The 27,719-nt window shown below is 33.5% G+C and overlaps 1 protein-coding gene across 1 annotated transcript in view; it reads left to right on the top strand.

Moving 5' to 3' along the window:
- The window catches only part of LOC124363348 (tripeptidyl-peptidase 2-like), a 57,746-nt gene extending 30,079 nt beyond the window's left edge, over positions 1-27,667 (top strand). The window contains exons 9-22 of the mRNA XM_046818597.1: positions 352-585; positions 1,617-1,747; positions 5,466-5,646; positions 9,706-9,771; positions 9,926-10,016; positions 11,683-12,019; positions 13,739-13,956; positions 15,033-15,267; positions 17,107-17,235; positions 17,374-17,492; positions 23,426-23,504; positions 25,314-25,449; positions 25,747-26,011; positions 27,640-27,667. Of these exons, the coding sequence (XP_046674553.1) occupies positions 352-585; positions 1,617-1,747; positions 5,466-5,646; positions 9,706-9,771; positions 9,926-10,016; positions 11,683-12,019; positions 13,739-13,956; positions 15,033-15,267; positions 17,107-17,235; positions 17,374-17,492; positions 23,426-23,504; positions 25,314-25,449; positions 25,747-26,011; positions 27,640-27,667 (2,249 nt within the window). The remainder of the gene's footprint in view (positions 1-351; positions 586-1,616; positions 1,748-5,465; positions 5,647-9,705; positions 9,772-9,925; positions 10,017-11,682; positions 12,020-13,738; positions 13,957-15,032; positions 15,268-17,106; positions 17,236-17,373; positions 17,493-23,425; positions 23,505-25,313; positions 25,450-25,746; positions 26,012-27,639) is intronic.
- Positions 27,668-27,719: the final 52 nt, after the last annotated feature.

Genomic DNA, 27,719 nt, shown 5'->3' with positions numbered 1-27,719 from the left:
TACAGTTGAGGTTGTGAACAGGTGTGGGTGCCTATGTGTCCCCGGACATGATGGAAGCTGAGTACTCATTGCGTCAGAAACAGCCGGGGATGCCATTCACCTGGTCCTCACGGGGACCGACCATTGATGGGGACAAGGGTGTGACTGTGTCTATCGCAGTTTTATTACAGTTGAGGTTGTGAACAGGTGTGGGTGCATATGTGTCCCCGGACATGATGGAAGCTGAGTACTCATTGCGTCAGAAACAGCCGGGGATGCAATTCACCTGGTCCTCACGGGGTCCGACCATTGATGGGGACAAGGGTGTGAATGTGTCTATCGCAGTTTTATTACAGTTGAGGTTGTGAACAGGTGTGGGTGCCTATGTGTCCCCGGACATGATGGAAGCTGAGTACTCATTGCGTCAGAAACAGCCGGGGATGCCGTTTACCTGGTCCTCACGGGGACCGACCATTGATGGAGAAAAGGGAGTGACTGTATGTGCTCCGGGAGCTGCTATCACATCTGTCTCCTGCTTCACACTGAGAGGTTCCCAGCTGTTGAATGGGACTAGCATGTCTTCCCCTCACGCCGCTGGATGTGTAGGTCAGTTTTGCAATAAATCTTGGATATATTTATAAAAATTCTAATTATATTGTGAATTAAAACAAAAAAAAACCCATTGGGTTGTGGCTGCTAGCTCCTATAAATGCAAAATTTACATTTTTAACACAATAGTGTTTATAAACACAACGTTCTTTCCTTTTGGTGTAGCACAGAATAAGTTCTTATATATGCCTATGAGTACAGATCAATGTTCAGACTGTTGAGACTGTACAAAACGCTTTGTGACCATTGTTGAACTGTTGTGGGGCTGGTAAATATCCAGCGGAATGATTATTTAAATACTTCAAAACAAGGGTATGTTAGTTTTTGAGCTTTATACAATACTTTTTGGTGTTTTGATGAAGTGTTCATCAAAACAAAATTCAAACACAACCATTTAATCAAAACAAAATTCAAACACAACCATTTAATGCCTTAAATTGAAATTAGTAACAATATTTAACCTTCAAGACAAAAAAAAATGTATAAAGTAATTTTTGCACTTCTGCTGTCTTGTCTCTTTAAATGCATTGTAATAGTTTTCTTTTTTCATACACTATGAATGATATGTTGAGAAAAGCTTTTCATCATTTTAGTATACGCTTGAAGTAATGTATAAAGGTTGTTAGTGTTTCGTTACAGTGGTATTATATCTGTATCCACTGGATTACGGGCTTAAAAGCAAATAGACAGACAAACAATTTTAATATTAAGATTTAAACTGTAAAGATAACTTAAACCTGGATATTTGATCAGTCTAATGATTTTTAGAGATGTGTTTATTTGTGAGGGAATAAATTTTACTTTGAAATTATATTTATAGATACTTACCACCACATTTATGTTAAACAAGCAATACATTTTAACATTGACTTTATTATGTTTACTATAGACTTATTTAGCTATTGTTCCTTCATTCTGGGAAAGTTAATACTAAATGAGAGCATTTGTATCTTTCATTGTATAGTTTAAAAACTTATTTGCTGTTGTTTGTTTAATGGATTGCACATTCATTTAAGTATGTTTTACAGCACTTTTACTGTCTGGCATGAAGGCTAGAGGGCTTCCTTATTCTCCATTCTCAGTAAAGAGAGCCCTTGAAAATACTGCACTCTTTGTAGAATCCATGGACGTCTTTGCTCAAGGTTATGGTCTTCTTCAGGTAAAAGGTTTTTTGGTTAAATTGAGTTTAATATTTAAATATTTAATATATAAACTTAATATATTAGTAAAGTCTGTATTTTTTTATGAAAATAAGGTTAGAAATGTATAAAGAAGAAATAAAAAATAAAATAGTGCTTATGAATGTTGGCTAGTATCCAGTCCAGATATAGGTCTTGAACAGCTTTTGTTGGTATAAAAACATTACTATAATATCAACCTATTACTAACTACTATGCATGACCTGACATTTTGAACACAAGCATAAAATAAATATACCCTTCTGAGACAGCCCGGAATGCTATCCTGAATCGGAGCCATCATCAGACTTCTCTGCAAGCAGAACACACAGCAGACACCACCTATTAACCCTGGAACTGGCAAACGCCCGATATCGGGGGTTTTAGTCGCATCCTAGATGGCAGCGCCCGATATCGGGCGTTTTAATATGTCTTTTATTTCTCAATATTATGTACCTAAAACACCAATCAAAAGAGGAAGGTTCAATTTATGTAAATAATACACTAATAAATAATTTTATCGTTTCGTTACACGTCCATACGTTTTATAATCTCTGAACTGTTTGTTTACATTCTCGTGCGTACCGCGCTAGTTGCACGCACAGCGATGAGTCAACTGGTTCATTCGGCTATTGTTATTTTGTCAGCTGGATGGTTTTCTGTCTGGTTTATTGTTTTTTTGAGTTCGTTGTAATGATGGTTGTGTATATGACACAATAATAGTAAGGTTTTTGTGTGTGTTTATGTAATGGATCGTAATTTCCGCAATCGTTCATTCCGAACTGGTTCATTCGGCTATTGTTATTTCGTCAGCTAGATGGTGTTCTGTCTGGTTTATTGTTTGTTTGAGTTCGTTGTAATGATGGTTGTGTATATAGCACAATATAGTAAGTTTTTTGTGCGTGTTTACGTAATGGATCATAATTTCCGCGATCGTTCAAGTGACATTCGAGAACTAGTTGTACATGAAATAAGCAACGATGAGGATTCCAATTTAGACATTCAATCAGAACATAATTAAAACAATACCGTATATAATAAAAAAATAAAAAAAATTGAAAATTAATATGAACTAGTAGTTAAAAGATTGTACAAATCCAAGTGAGCTTTGAAGTTCTTACTTTTGTTGGTAAGTAGCACTTTCGAATGTCAGTGTATGATTTTTGTATCGTTTACCACATGTAAAAATAAATACCTTATATACTATGTGTTGTTTTATTTTTACTCAGAATTAAATGCTCTTTCTTTTTTATATTTTGGATTTTGCCTATCACTAACAACAACAATTTTACAAATCAAAAACTTTGAATTAAATTTTCTTTTTTCTAAAAAAAAAGATTTTTCATGAAGAGGTAGAGTAAGGATATTTTTTTGTTTTAAAATTATATTATGTGAAAAATGTTCCTTGAACAATGCTGAATAAAAAAATATATAATATGACATAGGTACTTTATAGTAAACATGTAATAATAAAATAAATATAAGGCAATGTATGAAGTACTAAAATCACTCCGCCACTGAGAGAAATATGACCGCCAGTTCCAGGGTTAAGAACCTTATTTGTACTAAGCGAGGATCTGCTCTCAATAACCACTGCTCCAGGTCTTTGCCCTTAGTGTGGTTCAAAACAGTCATCCTGATCTATACAGGAGATCCTTAGGAGCCTTCCGGCCCAGAAGGGTTCTGACCTTGAAGAATATCTTGGTAGAATGAGAGTTCTATAGTTCCCAACGATCACACCTCTCTTACCAAGGCAGTGAACCCTCATCCTCATAGCTTGATCCTGCAATAATGATTCAAGTATGTTTTCTACCTTTTAATAAAGGCTCAAGAGTTTTATTATTCATTCTCAGTTAAAAGTGTTCTTGAGAATGCAATGATGTATTTGCCTTCAGCCTATAGTTATCTTCAAATAAAAGAATCTCATATTAAATTGAGCTCAATACTTTGAAACAAAGAGTTCCCGCAAAAAATTAAGGTTTTCCGAATTAGCTGCTGTTTTTAATCAAGAGTAAATAAATGTATTTTTGCTACTTTTAAAGATGCGATTTGTTTATCTGTTTGGTCTTTAAGATAATCATGTCTGTTGATTTAAATGTTCAAAACTGTATTGAAGGAACAATAATATTAAATCATTATCCAGTTAAATTTTTAACAAAAACCAATGACTTGTATGAAATATTGGTAATTTTGCTTGGGCACTTCAAACTATCTTTTTTGTACATCATATACCAATGCTTAATAAATAGCTCAATGAACCCAGGGATGCAGAATACGTTTGACCACCAAAATTTCCCCAGGGCACTATTTTTTATGTACATTTTCCAGCTATAACAATACATCCGTACAGCAGTATTGCTGGGGCTTGCTGTTGTTAGTTAGCCCTACCAATTAAATTTTGATGTTAAACATTATTTCAATAACATTTATTTATTGGTATCTTAAAAAAGAAAATAAATAAGATAAAACAGTGTTCCCTAAAATTCTAGAACTAATACTAAAACTAGAAGTTAGGAAAGCAATGCTATTTCCATAATTAGTAAACTAATTTAAGAGATAACGCACATTTCACAGCTGACAGCAGCATTGATATTACACTTTCACAGAGAAACATTGTTCTAACATCATAGGGAAAACAATTCCCACCCCTCCTCTCCAACCCCTCCACAGCCCTATCCCCACCCTGCCCGCCAGTATGTGTTGGGAGTAAGTGATCAACACGCATGGGATATGGCAGATTTTATTGTATATCAGAATATAGGAAAATAATTATTAATATCAAAATTAAAAAGATTTGACTATTTTACTGAATGAAAAAATGAACATTAAAGGGTCTACAAATATATGTATATTTGTTCATTTATCTAAATACTATACATTTAATGTAACATTATTTTTAACTCTTAGACATAAAACATGTTATTTTACACCCTGTTTTATAAGTTATGAAATGTATTATTATTATTATTAAGTGTTATGTATTAACTCTCTTTTAATTGGAATAAAAAAAACGAATTCTAAATATGAGTGTACATCAAAAGGGTACAAAACTAAATAGTAACCTATTATGTTGAAATAATAGTATAAATAATACTTTCCTCAAAACAGTGACATGTGCCCTATGTATATAATCATTACCTATATTAACTACCAAGTGTTTCGATTAATCAAGAAGATATTTTGGAGAACACTTATCGATGACATTTAAGAGTTTGTTTGCTACTTGTACATAGTCGTGAGTCATGACCAAATTAATTTTTCGATTCTTGTATTTTTTTTTTAAATCTAACAGGAAAATGTTTGGAAGAAAATGGAGTTCATATATGTGTATAAAGATTAAAATACTATTTATTGTAACCATGTATTATTTAGCATAAAAATGCCCAAATTATATTTGTATAATTTTCTTACATTACATTTTGAATTTTATCTTTATTGCAGGTCGACAAAATATTTGAAAATCTAGTAAACTACCACAACACTTCTGTAAGAGACTTGAGGTGTCATCTCTCTTATAGTACTGACCAAGTTATATTAGTAGAACTTTACACATAACTTAGTTATGGTAGGAAGGGTTAATTCAATTTGAACATTGAGTTTAGCTCCAGTTCACTTTCCTTTTATGCGGTGTATGGTATCTGACACTGTCTCAGACTTAAATTTTCATACATTATATTTTAACATGTTTCGGTGTTGCAGGTAGAGAAAGCATTTGAAAATCTAGTGAACTATCACGACTCTCCTGACAGAGACGTGAGATTTCACATCTCCTGTGGTCCTGGCCACAACAAAGGCATCCACATCAGAAACGGTGTTCAGGATGTGCCCAAAGAATACACAGTTTCTGTGGAGCCATTCTTCGCTGATGCTGACAATGTAGGTTAGTCTTTGTACAAAAATTACTTTTTATTATTAATGTTTCATCACATTTTGTATTCAAATGTAATAATATCCTTATAACTCAATATATATTTTATAAATAGAGTCAGTGAAGAATATTTTTATATCAGGGCTTATTGAACTGGATGATTAGACCATCAGATATAACATTGGATTCGTACCTGATCACTATTCTGGGAAAATCCTGTCTTTTGAGTTTCCTTGAGGAATAGAACCTTGTGGATCATGCAGCTTGTGAGTATCCTCCTGCATGTGGTATCCATCAGCTGCATGTTGAGAGCCTTCTGATACATGGACACATGATAAAAAAAGCCTAAGATTGAAAATGAATGATATGGCAGAATTCTGGGGAGCTTTTTTGTTTGATAAATGTCCCTGCCTGAAATGTTGTTACCATATGCAGGATAAGAATAATGAAACACCGGTAAAATCAGTGATAGCATCAGTTGTTGCTTGTTGCTGTGGTCTCTGGTGATCCTGCACAGCTCTCTCAGCCTGCCTCACTAAAGGGGGAGATGCAGTATACAAATCAATAGATATCACTGAGTTTCAGCCCATTCACCATTGACCATCTAACAACTCCCTCTAAGTCAAGATGTTATTGACCAGTGGTGGCTGTTGTAATTATGTCAGGATCATAAGAGTATGTATGCAGTTGAGAATCATCAGCATATAAATAACCCATTCAGTTCTCCAAACAGGCAGGAAAATGTACCGTGTACAGAATCGGTCCCAGACAGCTACCTTGAGGAACACCTCTCTTCCTTATAAACAGACTAGACTGTCCAGGTCACTTCCTGTCTTGGTGACCTGCAGTCTGTCACTCAATTAAGACCCATTCAATTGACCATGTCATCACTGACTCCATCCCAATGCAGCTTTGCTAATAACATACCATGGTGCATTGAATCAAAAGCCTTTGAGTAATCTAACGTTGTAAGGGAACTTTGTCATGTCAGTTGGCAGGTTGGTTAGAGTAGTGCAGGTATTGTGATTTTTTTCTAAAGTCTGATTTTAATTTTGGCAATAATGCAGCTTGATTTACAAAGTTCATTATTTGTTTCACAACTATTTTCTCAAGGATCTTTGACATAGCTGGTAATATTGATATTGGTCACAATTACTCGAATGTGAGTGGTGCTGTCATCTTTAGTAGGGGGGTGTACTGTTCTTAATTTCCAATTCTCTGGAAAAACTGCACTTTTCAGAGATTCATTGATGAGGTGTATTATAACTGCTCCTATTGCAAAAGGATTTATGGATTTAACCTTTTGGTTAGATATCCCATTTTTACCAACTCCCGTTTATTTTATTTTATTTGTAGATGATTTCGCTTCTTCTGAGTCAAGTTCAAGATTCAAGATGTCTTTATTAGTCATTAAGCAACATAACAAGTTACAATAGACTTTGTCAAACTATTGGGCAGTAATACTTGAAAAAATAATAATTTTGGAACAAGAGACATTTTTAAATTAACAGGAACGTTGTATAAAACATAAGAACTTACAAAACTACCAACTGGTATAAATGGAGAGTAGTCGTCAGAAATTATTTAAGAAATAATTCTAAAACAGAAATTGAACAAGAAACACAAAGAACATATACAATTAAAACTGAATGAAAAATGTAACAATATAAATAATTAAAATATGTAAATCAGGTGGTTAAAACTTAAAATCTAAAACAATAAAACAACAGTTAAAACTTAAAACTTGACTAGATAAAATTAAAAACTTAAGGAACTAATATCACAGGCCAAATATTCATTTACAGAGTAAAATGCCTTTCCTTTAAGCCATTTGCTTACAGCGCTTTTGAACCTATTTATATTTACAATCCATCCTTCTTTTGGTAATTTATTAAATAGTTTTATTTTCATATAGATATGACTACCTTTTTTTTCCAAGCCTGGTCCTAGGGAGCTCTAACATGTACTGTTTTCTAGTTTTATAAGTTCCATAAAAGCTTGCAGGCAAGATTCCCTTTCATTCAAATTTTGTATAATTCTTATTGCCTTTCTTTACCAGACAAACACTCTATTTGAATGGCAACTATTTCCCCATAAAGTAATTCCATAGACTAAGTGGGAGTGGAAAAAGGCATAGTAGGAGGTTATTAGCATTTCTTCAGTGGTAAAACTAAATTCATTTATCAGATTACTTTATATTTTTCCCTTGTAAACATTCGACACAGTTTCATCAACTTTATGGAACTTTACAATTTCCAGTTACTGTTATGGCTAAGAGTCCGAATACTTTTTACCAGGAATGATGGTAACCGTGTAATGTACTTGTACGGATTTACAATCATACGTTACAGAGTACTCCTAAAATGGTACAGGTACAAGTTCTAGTTACTGTTAAGAGTTCGAATAATGTGTACCAAGAACGGTGGTAAGCGTGTAAAGTATCTGTATCGTAAACGCATCTACAACAGTATCCTGTATCGGGTACTTTTGGTTTATGGTAACTTGCACTCTCTGTACAGACGAGTAACCAGTACAAAAATTATTTTTTATATTAGACCTGACGTGATCAGTTGTCACAATAGTAAGTTACCAAGGTCTGAGCAGTTCTGTACTGTGTTAGTTTGTTATCATTCGTCACTACGAGGCCTTGGGCACTCTGGCAATTGCACATTAAAACAAACAGTTACTGGTTACAGTGAATTAACAAAACTTGCTTAATTCAATCTGTGTTAAAAATGTAATGTTTTAATTGGTGATTTACAAAATTACACACTGTGACCAATGCCGAATTATGTAGGCCACACAGTCAAGAGTTAAAGTTAAGATGGTAATTTAATAACAACCTTTTCATATTTTTCTTAAATTTATAAAGCACAACTACAATTACAGTACACATTTATCTTATCTTCTATAAACATTTAGTTTTAATCCGATCACAAGTTATGAATTTTTAAAGTTTGAGTTTGGTAGAAAATTTACCTAAAACTGTATTTCTTTTGTTTTTTTGTTATCGATATAAGAACTGGAAGTTATTGTTATTAAACAGTTTGATATGTACAAACACAGAAATAAACAAGCTATTTAACATAACTGCTGTTATTGTAGCTTAATTAGTTAGTTTGCGGTCAACTTTCAAACTAGGATACCTATACTTTTGATCTGAGAGTAGGTATCAAGATTTAGTTTCGGTCTTAATTTGTGTTTTAAATTTAACTATTTTGTGCAATATTTTGTTAATATTATGATTAAATTTTGGTTTAGTTAAATACATTTCATATAAACTGTATGTGTTACAGGTTTTAATTATCCCTGTATAAGCTTCTCCTGGTGATTTGTGGTAGAGTGGTTTTACTATCAACATTATATCCTCTGATCTGATCTTTGCCTTCCTGTTATTAGTTCAGAAGTACAATATTTAACGATTTTATGGCCTAGTATTTAAAAAATTTCCCAGGGGAGGGTCCCCGGACCTTCTGCTAGTATAGGGGGGGTTTCCATACCCCTGACTTTCCAGTTCTGGAAACCCCCCAGGGAAGATTTCATATATATTATATTATCTTATAAATGTAAATATACCACCAACTATTGTATAAGACATATCAAAGCCTGAGTTGTAGCAAATTTATGGTTGTTTATGCACTTAAGTCTGAGATATATTGTTTAAACTTTGCGTGAGTATAGGAGATTAGTTTCTTCAGTTAACACCAGTATTCAAATTATTACTTCAGATTATTATTAATAAATAATAAAGGGAAAGGATTAGGCTTGCTTCGTATGTCTCATACTCTAATAGAAATCAGACTCAGGTAGTACGAGAAAATTATTGTCAAACCACATTATTTCAGATTTCTCAAATGTCTTATTCCTGAATACTGTGATCATGGTATCGTGTTGGGTCCTAAGTATATGGTTTAGTTTAACTTTTAATTCAAACAAGCAGTAAATTCATAGTTTTTTTATTTTTCCGGTCGGATGGACCTTTTATATTACATATTCTTCAAAGTGAAACTAAAGCTGTTATCTTTATGATCATAATATACATTATTATCAAGTGTAACTCATATTTTCCAGAACCAGAAAGGAAAATTGACTTCCAGATGTCTCTAGTGCTAGCTTGTAGTGCATCTTGGGTACAACATCCATCCCACTTCGAAATGATGAACATATCCAGAGCAATATCCATCAGAGTGGATCCTAGAGGATTAGCTCCAGGAGTTCACAACACATGGTATGAGTTAAATTTACCACTAAATATCTTTAGTGCTAGCTTGTAGTGCTTCTTGGGTACAACATCCATCCCACTTCGAAATGATGAACATATCCAGAGCAATATCCATCAGAGTGGATCCTAGAGGGTTACCTCCAGGAGTTCACAACACATGGTATGAGTTAAATTCATCATTAAAATTTTAGTGCTGTGTTTTGTTTCTTAACTTCATTAATCATTTTATATCTGATATCCTATATATCAAATATCTGCCTCTGGGTACGTGTTACTGTAATGTATAAGGTAAAATGGCAAATTATTGTATTTAGATTTTTTAGTAGTTAGGGTTACTGAGGCATTTGTACCATTTTGGCTTTATATTTTTTCTTCAGTTACTTTTAACAGAGGCCATGTTATTCTCGGCTTTTTTGACGTGTTGGTTTAGGGGAAAACATGCATGGTGCTGCTATTTTTGTTAAAAAACCTGGCTTTAGAGATACTTTAAGAGATATTTATAGTTTCAATAAACATTGAATCACAAAAAGTTTGCCAGGACTCAAACCCGGACCTCTCACTTGCCGGGTGAATGTGCTACCATTACACCACAGATAGAAATATGTTGCCTGTATGTCCTTTACTTTGGTTCCACTCTTCAAACTTCTCTGGAATCATCAGCATAGAGAAAAAATATTTACAGTAATATTGCACTGTAATGTTGTTAGCTGTGTTTGTTCAATGTTCCAATGTTGTTTAGTTCAGTGTGTGCAATGAAGTTTTTTTGTATAAGTGACTGTTGTCATAGTGTCATAATGCTTACTGAGGTCCAGTGAAGTTGATCTGGAGTTAGATAAAGAAATGGAACCGGGTATTTCTTTTGATGAATTACTTTATGACATTAGTGATATATACCCATCAATTGCCTTTACTTTTAGAAGAAATTTATTTATTAGAGGTATAGCATTAGGACTAATTATTTGTCTTCTGAATCATCATAAAATATTTTATTTAGATAGTTTTAAAAGGTATAGATAAGTTGAAACTCAACCTAGTTGTTTAGGTGGTGATCTAGGCCTAAACTTGCTGCCAGGCAGACAAGGCAAGTTTTGAGTGAGGGTTCAGATATCAGGATACCAATGTAAATAGTCAATCTAATTTTGACAATGAGCTCTTAGCAAAGGGTTTATGAAAATAAAACTCATGATTTCATACATAACTGTGCATTTCACGAAAATCCTTGTCCAAACGCTGTAACTATGACCCTCAGACAACACAACCTATTTATTACTTTTACTTGTTTTTTACTGCAACCCTTTTAAGATTATTTACCGATTAGACTAATAGGTATACAGCCCAAACCTTATCTAGTAGACATGACACTTTATCACTTACAAGTAGTAAATGGAGTCCGGTGACTGTTCCAGAAATTGAAAAAGTTCATTGTAGTTATTTTCAACATGGTGTTGATCCTAAAATTTACAACAAATGTATACTGGGCACAGATTAGTTCCCAAGGAACTCCTTGGTTTTGTCTTGTCTGACTGGACAACTCAGGAATTAAATGTGCTATAGGGTTGAAATTTTGCATCCAACCGTAGCGAAGCCTGTTATGCAATATAAGGTGTAGTGTACTTTTACCTTGTTTATATTTAGGACCTATCATATAAATAAGTATCAATATTTATAGATATATAGAAAATTATGAATTCAACTATAAAAATATAGTTTAAATATGCTTAGAATGCAGTATATATAGATAAAAACTTTGAATTTACTCTTCCTTGATATTGAGTTTATCTGAAAGAAATTGTGTAAAGGATTACAAGTGTATTGTTATGTAACAGTGTAAGAGCGTACGATGTGAACAAACCGGAAAAAGGCCCAGTGTTCAAAGTGGAGGTGACAGTGGTCCAGCCGCACGTGTTAGATAGTCTGAAGCCAGAGCTGGTGTGCAACGCAGTGTACTTTGATCCGAACACCATCCGGAGACACTTTATCCTGGTGCCAGACCCCGTCTCATGGGCTGTCATCAAACTGCGGGGCCTGGAGCGGGAGAACTTTGGCCGCTTCGTCGTTCACTGCATCCAGCTGAGACCCAAACACTCGTGCAAGGCAATAGAGTTCCACAAGATGGTCAATGTCTCAGCCCAGTCCGAGACAGTTGTCTGTTTCCAAGTCAAGGTAGGTTAGATTGTAAACTACTCAATTTACAGACAATGAGAATATTGACAGTGTTTTTACTCTAAAATATTCGAAGAAGGTTGTTCCTTTAAAACTTGAGAAAGTGGAGAAGAGGCAATTAAAGTGGTCAGGAAATCTATTTACAACTGTAATTTGGATGGAAATGGTGGTACCAAATAATGTGCGAATGACCATTCCTGTCCATTTGTTCTGTCCTGACCTCTTTCTATACTACTTTTGCCTTTCTGTTATTTTAATATCAAATAATTTACTTGTCACTTTAAATCACATAAGTTTAGAGCTTTGGTAATATTTGGAACATAAAGAAGATTAAAACATACTAAATTTAAGTGTAATAATACAGTAAGTTATAAAAAGTGTAAAATTTCAGTAGCAATAATTAACTCTTATACATGTGTACTACTGATAAGAGTGATACTGGAATTATTTTAGAAAAAAAGTTATCTGAATTCTTGAACTTTATTTAAGTAAGCTGTAGTAAGTGTTTTGGCGAGGAATGAACAAATTTGTTGAAACTATCTTCTTGTTTTATCTCTTAGGTATAGTATTATAAATTTAAATATAATATATCCCATATAATATACAGACCAAATAGACAAGAATGGTCGTTCGCACATTATTTGGTACCACCATTTCCATCCAAATTACAGCAGTAAATAGATTTCCTAACCACTTTGACAGCTTCTTCTCCATTTCAAGCTGTAAAGGAACGACCTTCTTCGAATATTTGAGAATAAAAACACTATTTTTAGTGTAGTCAGGCGATGAATGGAGTATTGGTATCTATCCTCCTTGTTATCATTTAATGCTGGCAATATCACATATTAAAACAAATAAATTTATCATGTATCCGTTCCTTGAAAATAAGATACAAGGTATTTATCAAATCAAAATTACATATCAATTTTCTTTTTTTTTACATATTTGGAGGAGAGCTAGTTTGATTAAATGTGTATTTGTTGACTTATCTCTAATACCATGTATCTATAAAACTAAAACTTTTCGGGAATTTAAAAAGGCCGTTAAAATTGATTTAAAATTTTGTATTTTTTGTTTAATTTTCTTATAGGTTACTGTAAAATTTACTTTAGTTTAATAATAAACATTATGAAGAAATATATTGTACTCAATAAATTTGAGACTTTTTTAACTTCCTGAAGAGATTTTAATTTATTTCAGATACTTGCTAGTCAAGTATCTAGCTAAACAAATTAATACAACTAATTGTTTATTCTTTCGTAATTAGGTTAAGTGAATTTCTTATGTGATTTTCGGGGGTAATTTTTTATGATTTACTGAATATTTTTGTGAACATTCATAGACAGAGTTTAGTACATTTTTATTTTTTTATGTTCTAAGAGCAAATTTTGTGTTCTTAACTTATTTGACAAGAAAATTGGTGCTTATTTTTATGTTTTTATAACTAACATCTAAATTTTCTGGTTTACACTGAGTCAAAACATTGCTAACACAATTAAATTTTTCAAATATTTCTGCTTCACTGCGGAGAGCCATCATCTGTCAACAGATGTTACTGTTTCGCTGAAGATGGCTCCCCACATGAGGCCGAAATCCTTTAAGAATTCAATTGTGTTACAAATGTTTCAACATAGAGTTAACTGGAAAAATGAGATGTTATATAGAGAAGTGTTATAAATAAATGACAAGCTCACTGTATGTGCCTGACACTGTGTCTAGGGAGGAGTGGTGCTGGAGGTGGTGGTAGCCAAGTACTGGGCTAACCTAGGCCACATGAACCTCAACTACTCGGTGGAGCTGCACGGTTGCCGACCTGACACTCCCGCAGTGACCATGCTGCATGCCGACGGCATCCATGAGATCGAGCTGTACAGTGGCCTGCAGAGTGAGGAGGTATCTCCTTTCATACAGATCAAGAGCAGTGTCTCCGTCCTAAGGTAAGTAAAACTAAGGGCCAGAAAACAAAGTTATGGGGTATTTTTCTTCATTGACGAGCGTTTGTGAATTCTGTCACTCTAGAAATGCCCTATAATATATGTAAAGAAGTTTGTATTTATAGCCATGGCAATTTACTCCGTTCTTATTTTTTCTGCCATAGTTGATTTTGCTTTGTTTCCCTGATCAAACAATATATACATACACTGGTCTCAGAAAACTACTTCCATCAAAAGACAATGAAAATGGGTTTTGTAACAATCTTTAAATTTATAGTAAACGTTAGATAGTAAATTTTGTCTTTGATATTTACACTATAATACCGATCAAGCACTGCATACTTAATATTTGCTAGATGTACAGTTAAAAGTATAATTTATTAAAAATTTTACTTTTTCATTTGGATATTGTCTTACTCTGTGCTTAACAGCAGTTGTAGGACAGGTTGATATAAGGTGATGTTACTACCAAGCTTACTGTGCTTTCAAGACCATACATATAAACAAATTGAACAAATTGTTAAATTAATTAAACATATCCGGTTGTGCTGCCATAAACATTGTTTACATTCACCAGTTGATTACATTTAACAGCCTTATTTTCTTTTAACTTTGTCCAAGTAAATATAAGCTTGTTACTAACTTATAAGTATCTATTGTATTTTGATCAGTAGTTTTGACCATATTTTGACACTCACGTTGTTCATAAATAAAACTAACTTTTAAAAAACATTGATTTTATCGGTAATAGGATATGGAAAATAATATTTTTTGTGTGGAAAAGTCAGGGAATTTCTTCAAGCCATTTGGCTAGGCACCCTGGTTACAACTCATTTACTAAATGATAATGGACTGTGAATTAAGCAATAGCTATTGGTGTATCAAACATTTCAGTTGCACGTTTCTACACATTTATGTATCATTTTAAGTAATGGCAAGATAAAACGTAATGAAGGACTAGTGTCAGTTACCAAATATTTCTTTGGAAAAATAATGGGCAATAAAATCAAAATTAATGTCTGTTCATGGCCAATATTTGTTGTAAGAGAATTAAAAAAAAATATTGTATGAATTTGCAGGCCCACAGAGGCCAAAGTCCTGGCTCTGGACAAACGCGATGTCATCCCTCCGAGCAGACAGATCTACCAGCTGTTGTTGACGTACACGTTTCATCTTAGCAAAAGTTTCGATGTGACACCAAACAGCTCTTTACTGAGTCACCTGCTCTACGAGTCTGAGTTTGAGTCCCAGCTCTGGATGTTGTTTGACTGCAACAAGCAGTTGTTGGCCTCTGGTGACGCCTATCCTAACAAGGTAGTGTGTTCTCATTTCATGTAGAGTAACTTCATGTGGTGATCTAACCTATTAGCGTAAGATTGTGACAGTCACCTGCTCTACGAGTCTGAGTTTGAAACTATTTTGTTAATTAAATGCAAACTTCAGGAACTGGAATTGGTAGGAGATAATCACAACCATTTTAGAAGAAATCGTAATAATGTAGCAATAAGCCCCCATACCTTGCAAGTTTTTAAAAAGAAACCAAAGTATATTGGATCCAAATTTTATAACAGAGAGTCATGTTTACCAATTTCAAAGAATTTAAAATAATTATGCTTCCAAATATGTATATATATTGCTGCTTGACCAATGTTAAGGTATCTTTAAATAGGAAATATCACCTTCTTGACTTAGCATTAGTAAGATTACAAAAAACTAGAAATAGTCATATATATATATATGAAGATTAAATCTATATATATAAATGCGAATGTTTGTTTGTATGTTCCGTTATAACTCTGGAACCAATGCACGAAACATCGTGAAATTTTGTACAGTGATTCTACACGTTCCTGGAAGTAACATAGGCATACTTTTAGAGAGGTATTTGGTCCAATTTTAATAGTTTATTTCATTAATTTTTTAATTATAAATTGTTGTTGATGTTGGTGTGTTTTATATTGGATCCGACAGACTGCGCTACGACACGTAATACAAAGCGAACTGATACTTAACAGCTGATAATACTTTCAGCTGAAGTTCATCAAAGAAGCAGAAACATTTGTTTACATTTAAAATTTAAAACATTTTTATTGTAAAGTGCTTGATCAGTAGTGTTTTTAAATTCAGATTGCATCAATGATCAATAAACTATTTAATTCAAAGAAAATACTATTAAACGCTATTATGAAAACAACCTCATTATACAAATCCGTGAATGTTTGCACATAAGGTAATCGAATTTGGTTACATCGAAGGTAAATGAAAAGAGCCGAAAGAAGACACTTTATGATCGAAACTTGGTTTCTTTGATACATTTTCTTGAAGGTACACTCCTAAAATAATACTGGAAATATCTTAGACAGAAAATAATTTTAACAGACCGAATGTGATTCTTTATAACCTAATTAGTTTACCGAGATTCATCCGTATACAGTAACTGTTCTAAATAACTTATCAACACCTAGCAAAAACCACGAAAGAGAGAGGCAGGAATATGATACATACCTTCATAATGCGCCCAAGAGGCTCACAAAGGAACGACTGTCAATTATCTCAGCAATGTTTAGAATGTGATAGATAAAGAATAAGTGAATATAGTGTACTGTTTTCAACGGGAAATTGCGTGTGAAGCCGCGGGAAACTGCTAGTTATCCAATAAACTGCCAAAGAATGCATGGGATATGTCCTTGACTTCACAGTTAAAAAAAGCAGTAGAAAGATGGTTGAAGGATAATATTTTTTACTCTATTACAAAATTTTTGCCTTTGATATTAGTACATTTTTTTAATGTTTAAATTGTAATTATGTGCTTGTTTTATTTTAATAATTATATATTGTTTGTCATTGTAAATTGTATTAGTATTTTAATTTGAAATTACATTGTTGTCTTTTCTAAATGTGTTATATATAGAGCAAAGTTCATAATATATTTTAATTAGGCCATTGTTATTTTCTTATTGTTAATTTATGATTGTTTTTTTTTCTTAAACAATATATAATTGTCATTGTTAGTAAAGATAAAAAAAATAATTATAAGCCTATGAAGCCTATGACTTAATCAATTACACTGTTTGTGTTAAAAGACAATAAAAATTCTTGATAAGACAATAGTGCTATGTTAGTCATACTTAGGACGTTTTGCATTTGTTTCAGTATAATGTGAAGTTGGAGAAAGGAGACTACACTATACGACACCAAATCAGACATGAGAAGAAAGATCTGCTGGAGAAACTGACTGACTTGCCCATTCTCCTGTCACACAAACTCGCCACTCCGATCACTGTAAGTTGTTTTCCTTGGAAATGGTCACAATTACAAATAAATAGCTGACAATTTAATTTAATTATTTTGTTTTAAATTCTTAAACAATGAAATTACAATATTAAACTGATAATAGTATTGTGAATGACTGTTTTGAAGGTAGATGCGTATGGGAGCCAGTCTCAGGCCCTGATTGGTGGCAAGAAGCTAACTTCCGCCATTTTGCCAACTGGAAAGTACACGCTACCGATCTACATTGCTCCTCTGCCTTCTGACAAGTAAGAACACGCTTGTACTTTTCCAGTTTAGTGCTCCATTAACCACTTATCACGGTACTATGATGGTCAAAGCGGTACCAATACACCCATCATGAGATTTTACCATGTGTTAAACATTATTAAATATTTTTCAACGTTACCATGGGCTCAAATAATATAATTTATGTATTAAAATTAAAAAAAATTATACACATAAATATGTAAAACATGGTAAATTAACAATAAAAATAGCATATTTGAGTTGTTAAGGGTTGCTGATTATTTCGCTGTGAACTATTTTTTTCCAAATGTTACATTTTAAGATAATCTACATTTTTTACTATTTTTTTATGTGAATAATTAAATATTCACAAAAAATACAATACAGAAAGTGGATCAACATGGTTTTTTATACTGAAATATTTCTTGCTTTCCACGGATTACAATAAAACGTACATTGTAGTCTGTTTTATCAGCTAAAACAGTAGCTCTGTCAACCATTCACAATAAAATTTAATTTTTGGTGAGAGATTTACTAAACCCTTGTGTAGTTTTGCAGTTAACTTGGATTTGTACAAGACGATTAGGTTCAGCAATATTGAGTGGCTGGTAGGTTAAAGTTGAGTCTTGTTAGTTACTCAGAGTATGTGCAACATCAGCAATATTGAGTGGCTGGTAGGTTAAAGTTGAGTCTTGTTAGTTACACAGAGTGTGTGCAACATCAGCAATATTGAGTGGCTGGTGGGTTAAAGTTGAGTCTTGTTAGTTACTCAGAGTATGTACAACATCAGCAATATTGAGTGGCTGGTAGGTTAAAGTTGAGTCTTGTTAGTTACACAGAGTGTGTGCAACATCAGCAATATTGAGTGGCTGGTGGGTTAAAGTTGAGTCTTGTTAGTTACTCAGAGTATGTGCAACATCAGCAATATTGAGTGGCTGGTAGGTTAAAGTTGAGTCTTGTTAGTTACTCAGAGTATGTACAACATCAGCAATATTGAGTGGCTGGTAGGTTAAAGTTGAGTCTTGTTAGTTACTCAGAGTATGTGCAGCAGTATGCTCAGAGCGTATGTTATTTATTGTAAATATTGTAATGCATTAAAGATTTTAAATATTAGGGCATAACGACTGATCATCATATGAAACGGAATATACATATACAAATCTTAACGGCTAGATAAAAGATCTTAATTTATAAACAAACACTCCAATAATTAAGAAATTTTATTTTTGTGAGGCCTTTCGTGTCCAATGACCCACATAACTGAAATACATTTTTATATACATACTGAAAATATAAGTGTATATATAATTTAAATAAATAGTCCATCACGTAAAAAAATGTTGCTCCACCGGGAATTGAACCAGGATCACTCACTTACCGGGAGAGCATGCTACTATTACACCACAGAGCCCGTACTTTGTACGATTAAATTATTTTGTAATTTATCATTTCTGTCACATATGCAGTCCCTGGGCTAAAAATGGGTACACTGGGCATCTGCCCAGAGTGCCAAATTGTAAGAGGTGCAAAGTCGGGGTTAATGAAAAAATTATTAAAGTTATTAAATAATTAATGAAAGGTATGATAAGATGGTATTCAAAGTATAGTCAACGTGAATTAATTATATAAAAATGTAGTTATATTCAATACACATGAACTTAACCCTTTGCACGCCAGCCTATTTTCCAAAAGTACTACCCAGAAACGCCAAGGGCATTTTCAGCAGTTTTGCAAGCTTTCACAAAATGTGTCTTTTTTTTATTTTTGAACAGATATTGATGATTTCTTTACCATTATTTTGCTTATGAAAAGCTTTTGTTCAGTTGGTAAATTGTAGTTGCATAAAAGTAATTTAAACTTATAAAAAAATAAAAAATTTAGACAAAAAAATTAAAATTTTCAAAAAAGTTTTTTTTAGCACAAATAAGTGGTTTCAAAAAATATTTTTGCTTATTTCCTGTTATATCCTAGTCAACTATATCTACCCCTTAACCTAATTACAACATTTCAAAAGCCTATCTTATATAGAAGTCCAGTTGTGATTTTTTTCACTAAATGTGACACGGGCACAGTTTTTGTAAGTTGCATGGACGTTGTATGTAATGTTACACTATATTCACAAATCAATATTTTACACTATACTAAAATAAATCGGTACTTTGGGATTATACTGACCACACCAGTATGAAGAACACAAAAATATCAATTTATAGAAACAAACATGATACAACGAAAAAACAACTCTTTAATTACAAAATTACAATGATTATCAATTGTTAATGGGGTCAGATTCCGTTATATGCCCCCAACGCTTAAACTTTTTTCAATAAACTTAGAACGTTATAAAACGATGTAGTTGAGTAACAGAACTAACATTCCACCAATTAACAAGCATTTCCAGGTATTATGATCAGTATTGTTGTCGCTGTTATCTTATCTTTCTTGAGAATCCCGATTACGGCAGGCCGCACGGCATGATTATTTAAGTTTTTTGCACGGTACATAATTGCCTTTCCATTACAATTCAATTTATATTTCTGATCAGCCCCTGTAGAGTTATATATACTGATAGATACTATCTCGAGGGATGTTTTTCTTTCGTTGACATCAGCGCGGGCTTCGGTAGCACCTTCGATCGGAGGCACTCGCATTTTGGGTAGCGGAGTGTGATCGAGAATAAAAACAAGTTTTGTGTGTTTTTTTTTTTCAATAAAGAGTTTAGTTTTTGTTTGGTAATGTTTGTTTTTGTTGAATTTTTGTGTTTGGAGAAATGTAGGGGTAAAACACGGAAGTACAACAAAGCGACGCACCAGCTGAACGGGCGGCGAGACTCTGCAATCACGTTATCTACTAGACCGCTCGACTTTGACCTCTGTCTGAGGATGGGGAAGGGTTTGGGATAAGACAATTCCTGTTTTATACTGACGAAATATTGTTCTACGCTAATCTAGTAATCAGTAGAAGCAAAATGTCAAATAACGATTCATGTCTGGGTGTGGTCGGTATAATTCCAAAGTACTAATAAGGTACGAGTGTGGTTGGTATAATCCCAAAGTACCAATAAATCTAATAAAAGGGGCATAATAAAAATGCCCTAGCAACAAAAGTAATGAGAGAAATACAAACGTAAACAACGCACAGCAACACGAACGTAACCTCACTCTCGACCAAACAATCCAACAGCTGCGAAGCTTCAATACGACCAAACAAACAGTTCATAAAAGAATAAACAACTTTGTGGTTTCAAAGCAACTAATCGACTATCGATTAGTCAAAATTTCGCGGCAATCAGATGAACTAAGAAAATTCCAGGCGAAAAACGTGACGTACCTATATTACGGCCGTTACTCCTCGACTGAAAATCGCCAACGGCCATAATATAGGTACGTTGGCGTGCAAAGGGTTAAATATAAAATTATGTTTTTACACATAACACACAATTTGACTGTATAATCGTGAATAACAATGACTAATATTATTCTGTTTTTGGATTTAAATCATTTTGCAAGATTCAGGGAGGCATAGACTTTTACTAATATCATTTTTTCTGTATCACAAATAAACTTAATATAAAATGTGTTCAAAAACAATGATATTTGTTTGCTTTCGTGGAAACCAAATAAATTGAAAACTTATGTTTTGTTATCTATTTCCTTGGAAACTAGGTGTATTTTAATTAAGTCTTGAGCTTGTCGCACGTTATTTTTAAAGCTCTTAAGAGCAATTAGATTGAACTATGATTTGTTTATAGTAGTAAACAAATCGCAGTTCAGTCTAATTGAAAAATAACTCCTAAAGAGGGTCGTGAGAAAGTTTAGAAGTTACACAAAGAGGCATTTATCTACCTGCTTGAATGATGGTTCAAACCAAGAAAGAGTTATCCAAGTCTTCGCTATAGGCTTCTATTCTTTTGCTAGAGAGAGCTTCATCTTCAGTAAGGAAAGAGAAAGTCAACCTAAGTCCCAACTACCAAGGTTTCTTTTTTCGGAAGAGTGGACAGCCCAGTAGAGGATAAAGTAGAAACACTTCTTTATTGAGGTTATTGAAGAAGGCAACAGGAGGACTTAATTTCAACAGTTCCAAATAGTCTTCAAAAAGAGCTCCTTTCGTTGAATCTTAAGTCAGCAGAGAAGAGTCCTCTCACATCAATCCTTGTGAACTTCAACAAGACAGGCTTCCAGAGAGTCTAAGGGAGATCTTCACGCTTTCTTCTGTTTGAAAGAAGACTTCAGGAGAAAAACTCTGAGATTCATCAGACTCCATCTTCTTGAACTCTCATTTCCTAAAAGAAGAGCGTCTGGAAAGTGTCCTGGGATGATCTTCACAATCCCTGCATCCAGACGATTCTTTTTAGAATCATCTGCAACCAATCGGCCACTGAATATACAACTGCAATGTGGGGCGGTGTGTTTGAGTAACAATTCTGGGAACAGTGCTGCGTTTACAAGGTAGAGGATGAACACTACACTACGTTGTGATGGTCGGGCGGCGTAGACATAGGGACACAGGACGCCCGCCTCCACACTACCATCAACTTTGAGACACACCAACACGTGTATAAGGACCAAGGAATTAGTTAAAATTCTACAAACAATAAATTATTGTTTCTGTAAGCGATTTACATTTACATAATAAAATTCAAATTTATATTGTTTTGTGCTGTTAATCATTTTGAGGGGATCTACAATATAATACTTTATAAACAGTCCATGTTGGAACACTAGTGCACTAATATTGGAATGGAAGCTGTGAATATAACTTATGAGTGTGTGTATATAAACTTTTATAGACTATCACCCAAAAATCCAGAATATTTAAAGGAACTTTTTAACAATAAAAATACACATCAATCTGATACAGATAAGGTGATAAGGTACTGTTTCTGGTGTGCCACATAAAAGCCTTGGGCAATTCAAGAATGTTCCCAGCTGTATTTTGTAACTATCGTGCCTAATGCATAAGCTTCAAAAGAAAAAAAAATTATATGTGTGCTTTACATTTTTAACCTAATAGTTTAAATGAATCAGAGAAATGTACAATGATTTATCAATGTTTCTTGTAACAATACACCAAGAAATGTTGAAAATTGTTAAGGGATGACAACTTAATTCATGCAAGAACTTTTTCCGGTTTTCCACTAACAAGCACAGAAGATAAAACACATTACAATTATAAAAATAATTCTGCTTAGTACAGTTTTTCGTAAACAAAACAAAACAAAATATTTTACTTAGAACGTTTATTTATAGATATGAGTTGGTAGTTGAATTTTACATACATACATTTATAAATACATTTTAAACCACCAATTTCCTCTCAATACAGGATGACACATCTGGAGAGTTTGAGACAACTGCTTAGAACAGCTCATAGCAGATAAACTATAAGAATCTAAAATGTTTTGAGGGTTACATTTGGGAAACCCGGGAATTTCCTAGTTCACAGGAGTTAAAATGTATAATGCCTAACTTTTCATTATAATAAGGTTAAGCTTTTGTTGAACAAAGAGGACAAAAACGTAACATCTTCCTCTCTGTGGATGACTAGGTTCGTAATGGGCAAGAAATATTCTATTTATGTTTAATTTTATGAGTGTATGTAAAGAAGATTAACTTTTAAATTTTGTAAAGATAAGCTTGCTCCTCCTATCCTATCAACCTCTTACATTATAAAAATGAAAAACTATCTTTATATAGTGAAATGTTCAGTGGCACATATTGGTGATGCTCACCACGGTGACATCGTTACTCACTGTGTATTGTGTGCATTACGCCACTGTAGCATCAATGGGCCTGAATGTGTGAAAAGAATTATTATCTGGAGCAAATAAACTTCTTATCAGTTATGTATCATTTATGTTTACATCTGTTTTATTTATGCCATTGATGAATCATGCAAGACACATTTATATTTGTATTGCAATAATTGACTAATGTTCTATTTTATCTTACAGATTACAAAAGATTGGGACAACAGGACACTATTTACAAGGAACTATAGTTTATTCCAAAGACGATGTTGGGAAAAAAGTGGTGAGTGATTCATTTTTCAACATTCTGATATTATAACAATCTTTTTTGACTTCTGTGATCAGTCGCATTGTGTTAACCCGAACTATAGTAAATAATTTAGTACTGGTAATAACATCAGTAACTCAAGAACTGACTTGGTTGTGTTCAAAGAAGTACATCACTCCAGTTGGTATTGGAATTGAGTGAAAAAAGCCGTAGGATCGAGAATTCTCAAGTAAGAATCGATAAATTGAGTATTAGAATTGTTTCCTGGAGATATAATAGCATGTTTTAGTGTAAAGTTAAGAAAAATTTACATGTCTGCTAGTCAAAATAAAATAAACAATTATTGTATTTAAAGTCTGTTCAGAATCAAAAACTCGTGTGTATCAATTTAGTTTGCTACGGTCCCCACGTTTGTGTGCCATTCTGCTATGTTCCAGGTCCCAAGTTGGCTGTGCGATTTTGCTACGTTCCAGGCCTCCGTTTGTTGTCCCAATTTTCTCACAATCGGTATTCAAAGTGTGCTGCCCCTCATTGGTTATGCGACTTGCTTCATGTTGACTAACTCATATTATTCCAAGTTGATATTTAAATAACGATCAAACTTCAATGTCTGTGGTGTTGTTGAAAGTCTAGTTTGTAATAATGAAAGTAGGCTACACGTTATATATACCACTAGCACTGGGTCTATATTATCTCAGGTTCTTTAAGTAGGTTGAATAATGGTTCAAACTTAATATTATTCTATTGAAAGTTCTGATCAATATGATTGTTTATATCATAATAAAGTTCACAAAATATTCACTGTTCTTATCTTATTCACTTTGAATCAAATAAGTTTTGAAAGTAATATTCTTTAATTTAAAGCTTATTATCTTACTTACCACATTTCTTTGTAGATAGGATACTCAATGAAAGACAAAGCAAATGACTTTGACGTCAATTTATTTTATATTATACTGTCTAATTCTACTCTTTTGCTTTGATTTTTGTCCACTAACACAACATCCCATCCCTAATTACAACTTCAATGCACTATTGTACAGTAACTGTTACTGAAACTGTTTCAAATTTCATCACTACTGTACTAGGAGGATACGAGTAGACGTCCTTACTGCTTCAAGTCCAGACAGAGAAGATTCTCCGTATAAAAACTACGCATACCGGTTCACACAATGTTCATCCCCTGTCCCGTTCAAATCAGCGTCTTCACGATTAAATATAATTTGATTCTTTTCTTATAATTGTCAAAATTTATCACATTCACTATAATTGATCAATTTAAGTCTTTCTATTTTCTTTTATTATTTTTCTAAAGCTTTTTTATTTAAATTTTTAGCAACATGTGCTTTCTGACGTCACAATACGCAAGTCATTTTATCCCACAATTGGCTTTTCTGCGTAATTTTATTTAGTACTTTTGTAAAACACGAATTTTGATTATGTATAACTCATTTTAATTAATTAAATTTGTTCCCGTATAAAGTTTAATATATTTCTCCATTATTAATTAAATAAATCTCAATTCCGACAACATGTGATTCACTGACGTCACAGTCTGCCAATTCCCCGCGAATATTCAAATGTCGTAATTTGACCTGTCACAAGTTTCAGTGTCATTTTTGTAATCACAATAAGATAAGCAAACAATATTATATTTGAATGTTATAAACCCCCAGTTCTATTCTTAATGGTAAATAAACAGACAATAGTAGTTCACAAAATGTATTGCTCTGTAAAAAAATTTAAAAAGTGTTTAGTTTACAATACCTCAGCAAATTTATGAATGTTTCGATTTATATTGTGATGCTGTGTATTTTATTTTAGGATTCTTACCCCTTCAAGTATATTCTTGCTGAACCGGGAAAGAAAAGCTCCTCAAAAAACACCAATGAGAAAACCAAACAAGAAGAATATGAGGAGGCCCTGAGGGATCTTCAAGTTTCTTGGCTTTCTAAATTAGGTTTGTCAATTATTGATAATACAGATTAGTTAACAGGATGATGAGTATAGATTATATTCACTGTTGTTAAAACCAATGCTTTACGTTAGATGATTTAAAAAGTTGCTTATTGTGAAGCAATCTTAATACTATTTTATTAAATTGTGTTTTCATGAAAACTCTTCAATTACTGTATAAAATTGTTAGGCATTGTTGTTGTTGAGGTATATCAGTTTTTGCATAAACATACTTTTCATCATCATAGAAATTTATAGTAAATAAATTGAATAATGAAACTATAATATTTTGTATATTCAGACAACAGTGAAGCAGCTGAGCAGCTGTACAAGGAGCTATGTACCCGGTATCCTGACCACCTGGCCGTGCACACAGCAATGTTGGCACACCTGGAGCCGGACACAGGGCGGGAGTGGCCTGGTTCCGCCAAGCCACTGAATCCCACCCAGTTGGCTCGTCTGCAGACCGTGGCTCAGACTGTCATCTCCGGTGTGGACGCCACAGAGTTGCTGGTACACCTCGGTACTAAGTCTGATCAGCGGCCGGATGCGCCTAAGATCAAACAGTGAGTTGATATTATTGTTTTAGTGATGGTTAGACAAAGTTGAAAATAACCATTTCACATCAAAAGTAGTGTTTCTTGACAATTCTTGCCGAAAAACTCTTTAGCTCAAAAATATTGATATACCATCCTTTCGTAGTCTTATGGGTAGTCACCGTCTTGAGCAAGACGTCAGAAACCTTGCTTTGCTCTATGCAAGGTTTCTGTCCTCTCAGAGCTTAGTGCATAGTGCGCCCTGGTGGATTCGGCTGGACCAGGCTACGTAAATCAACAAAAACACATTCCTTGTAATAATGGTCATCAGTTATTACAACACTGGCCTTTCACCCAACTGATAAATGGAAAATTGTTGGAAATATTGGTGTTCCATCTCCCATTTTGTTACACTTCTCATGTCTCCTTACAGTGTAGACTAGAGTCAAGCTCAACAGGGTCTTCTTTCCCTTTGATTTTCCCAAGCCCATTCCTATGGTTTCACTAGGTAGTAGATAGAAACGGAAGGAAGCTTGTTAATCTAATAAATCTATTCAATTTCCATAATAATGTTCGTAATTTGCTAAATGAGGTTTTTGTGTCAGTTTTTTCTTGCAAATTAATAGCTCATCCTAGTTCACCTAGAGTTTCTCTTGTGTGTTTTTCTGTCTTCCTATCCTATAATCTTTTTTTCTATCTCAGCATGTATTATTTTCTGTTCACTGTTCATCTTATACTACATATAACAAAAGCCTAGACTTTTTGTAAGCTTTCATCCGTGTTTTAGGTAATTTATTTCATGTTTTACTCAAAAAGACTACACCGTTCTAGTGTAATCTAGGTAACACCTATTAATGTCAATAGACATGTGAAGCAACGTCCACTTGTCGCAAATGCTGAGCTTCTATAAAGGTGATGGAATACTTCAGCACCATGCCCAGAGCATACAGGATGATGCGGATCACTTTACCTTTCGCTGTCTGCAGCAACTCCCTCATCACTTGGATCATTGAGGTGTATGTGGTCTCATGTCTGCTCACAACGCACTTAACAAAAGGCCGACTGGGTACACAATGGCAGTTGGGAAAGATCCTGTGTAACCAATGGGGTTCACATCGGCATGAACGTGTTAATAAGTATGGTGAAGTTGTTAATCAATATCTGAATCCGTTTGGAATCAGGACTTAATATACACCCTAAAATATAAGGGGTTATTTGCCCATACCTTTTGCTAGGAACGTTATAGAGATGTTTTTATTCATGTTGTTGTGTTTCTATTTAATAGATCTTTAAAATTATATATCTCAATATAGGGGTTGCAATTTGAAAATTAAAGTTACCCCCCTTTATCCCTCTTTGAAAAGGGAGGAAATTTTTTATACTACCCTGTATATTTTATACATTGTAATATATGTATAAATTTGAATCTTTTCATTGTAAATATACTGAAATAAATTAAGTAAAACCGTGTGAAGGTGTTATAGTAATATTTAATTTCACATAAGGCATAAAAACATTGTGCTTATAGCATATGAAGTTTTTATTTTATTGTTTTAGTTATTTGTGTAAGATTTACATTGTCATGTTTTATTCATGACTCAATTGTCTATTCTGTCTCTATTATCACTATTGGACTAATGTTAGTGGTATTGTTACAGAACAATGGATCGCCAGAAGACTGCATGATAGTGCATTTTTTTTAAATTTTTTTTTTTAAAAAAAAAAATTTTTTTTTTTT

This window comes from Homalodisca vitripennis, chromosome 5, assembly GCF_021130785.1.
Source record: "Homalodisca vitripennis isolate AUS2020 chromosome 5, UT_GWSS_2.1, whole genome shotgun sequence".
Taxonomy (NCBI): Eukaryota; Metazoa; Arthropoda; class Insecta; order Hemiptera; family Cicadellidae; genus Homalodisca; species Homalodisca vitripennis.
The sequence above is the reverse complement of the archived record's forward strand: the minus strand, read 5'-3'. Positions and strand labels throughout refer to the sequence as shown.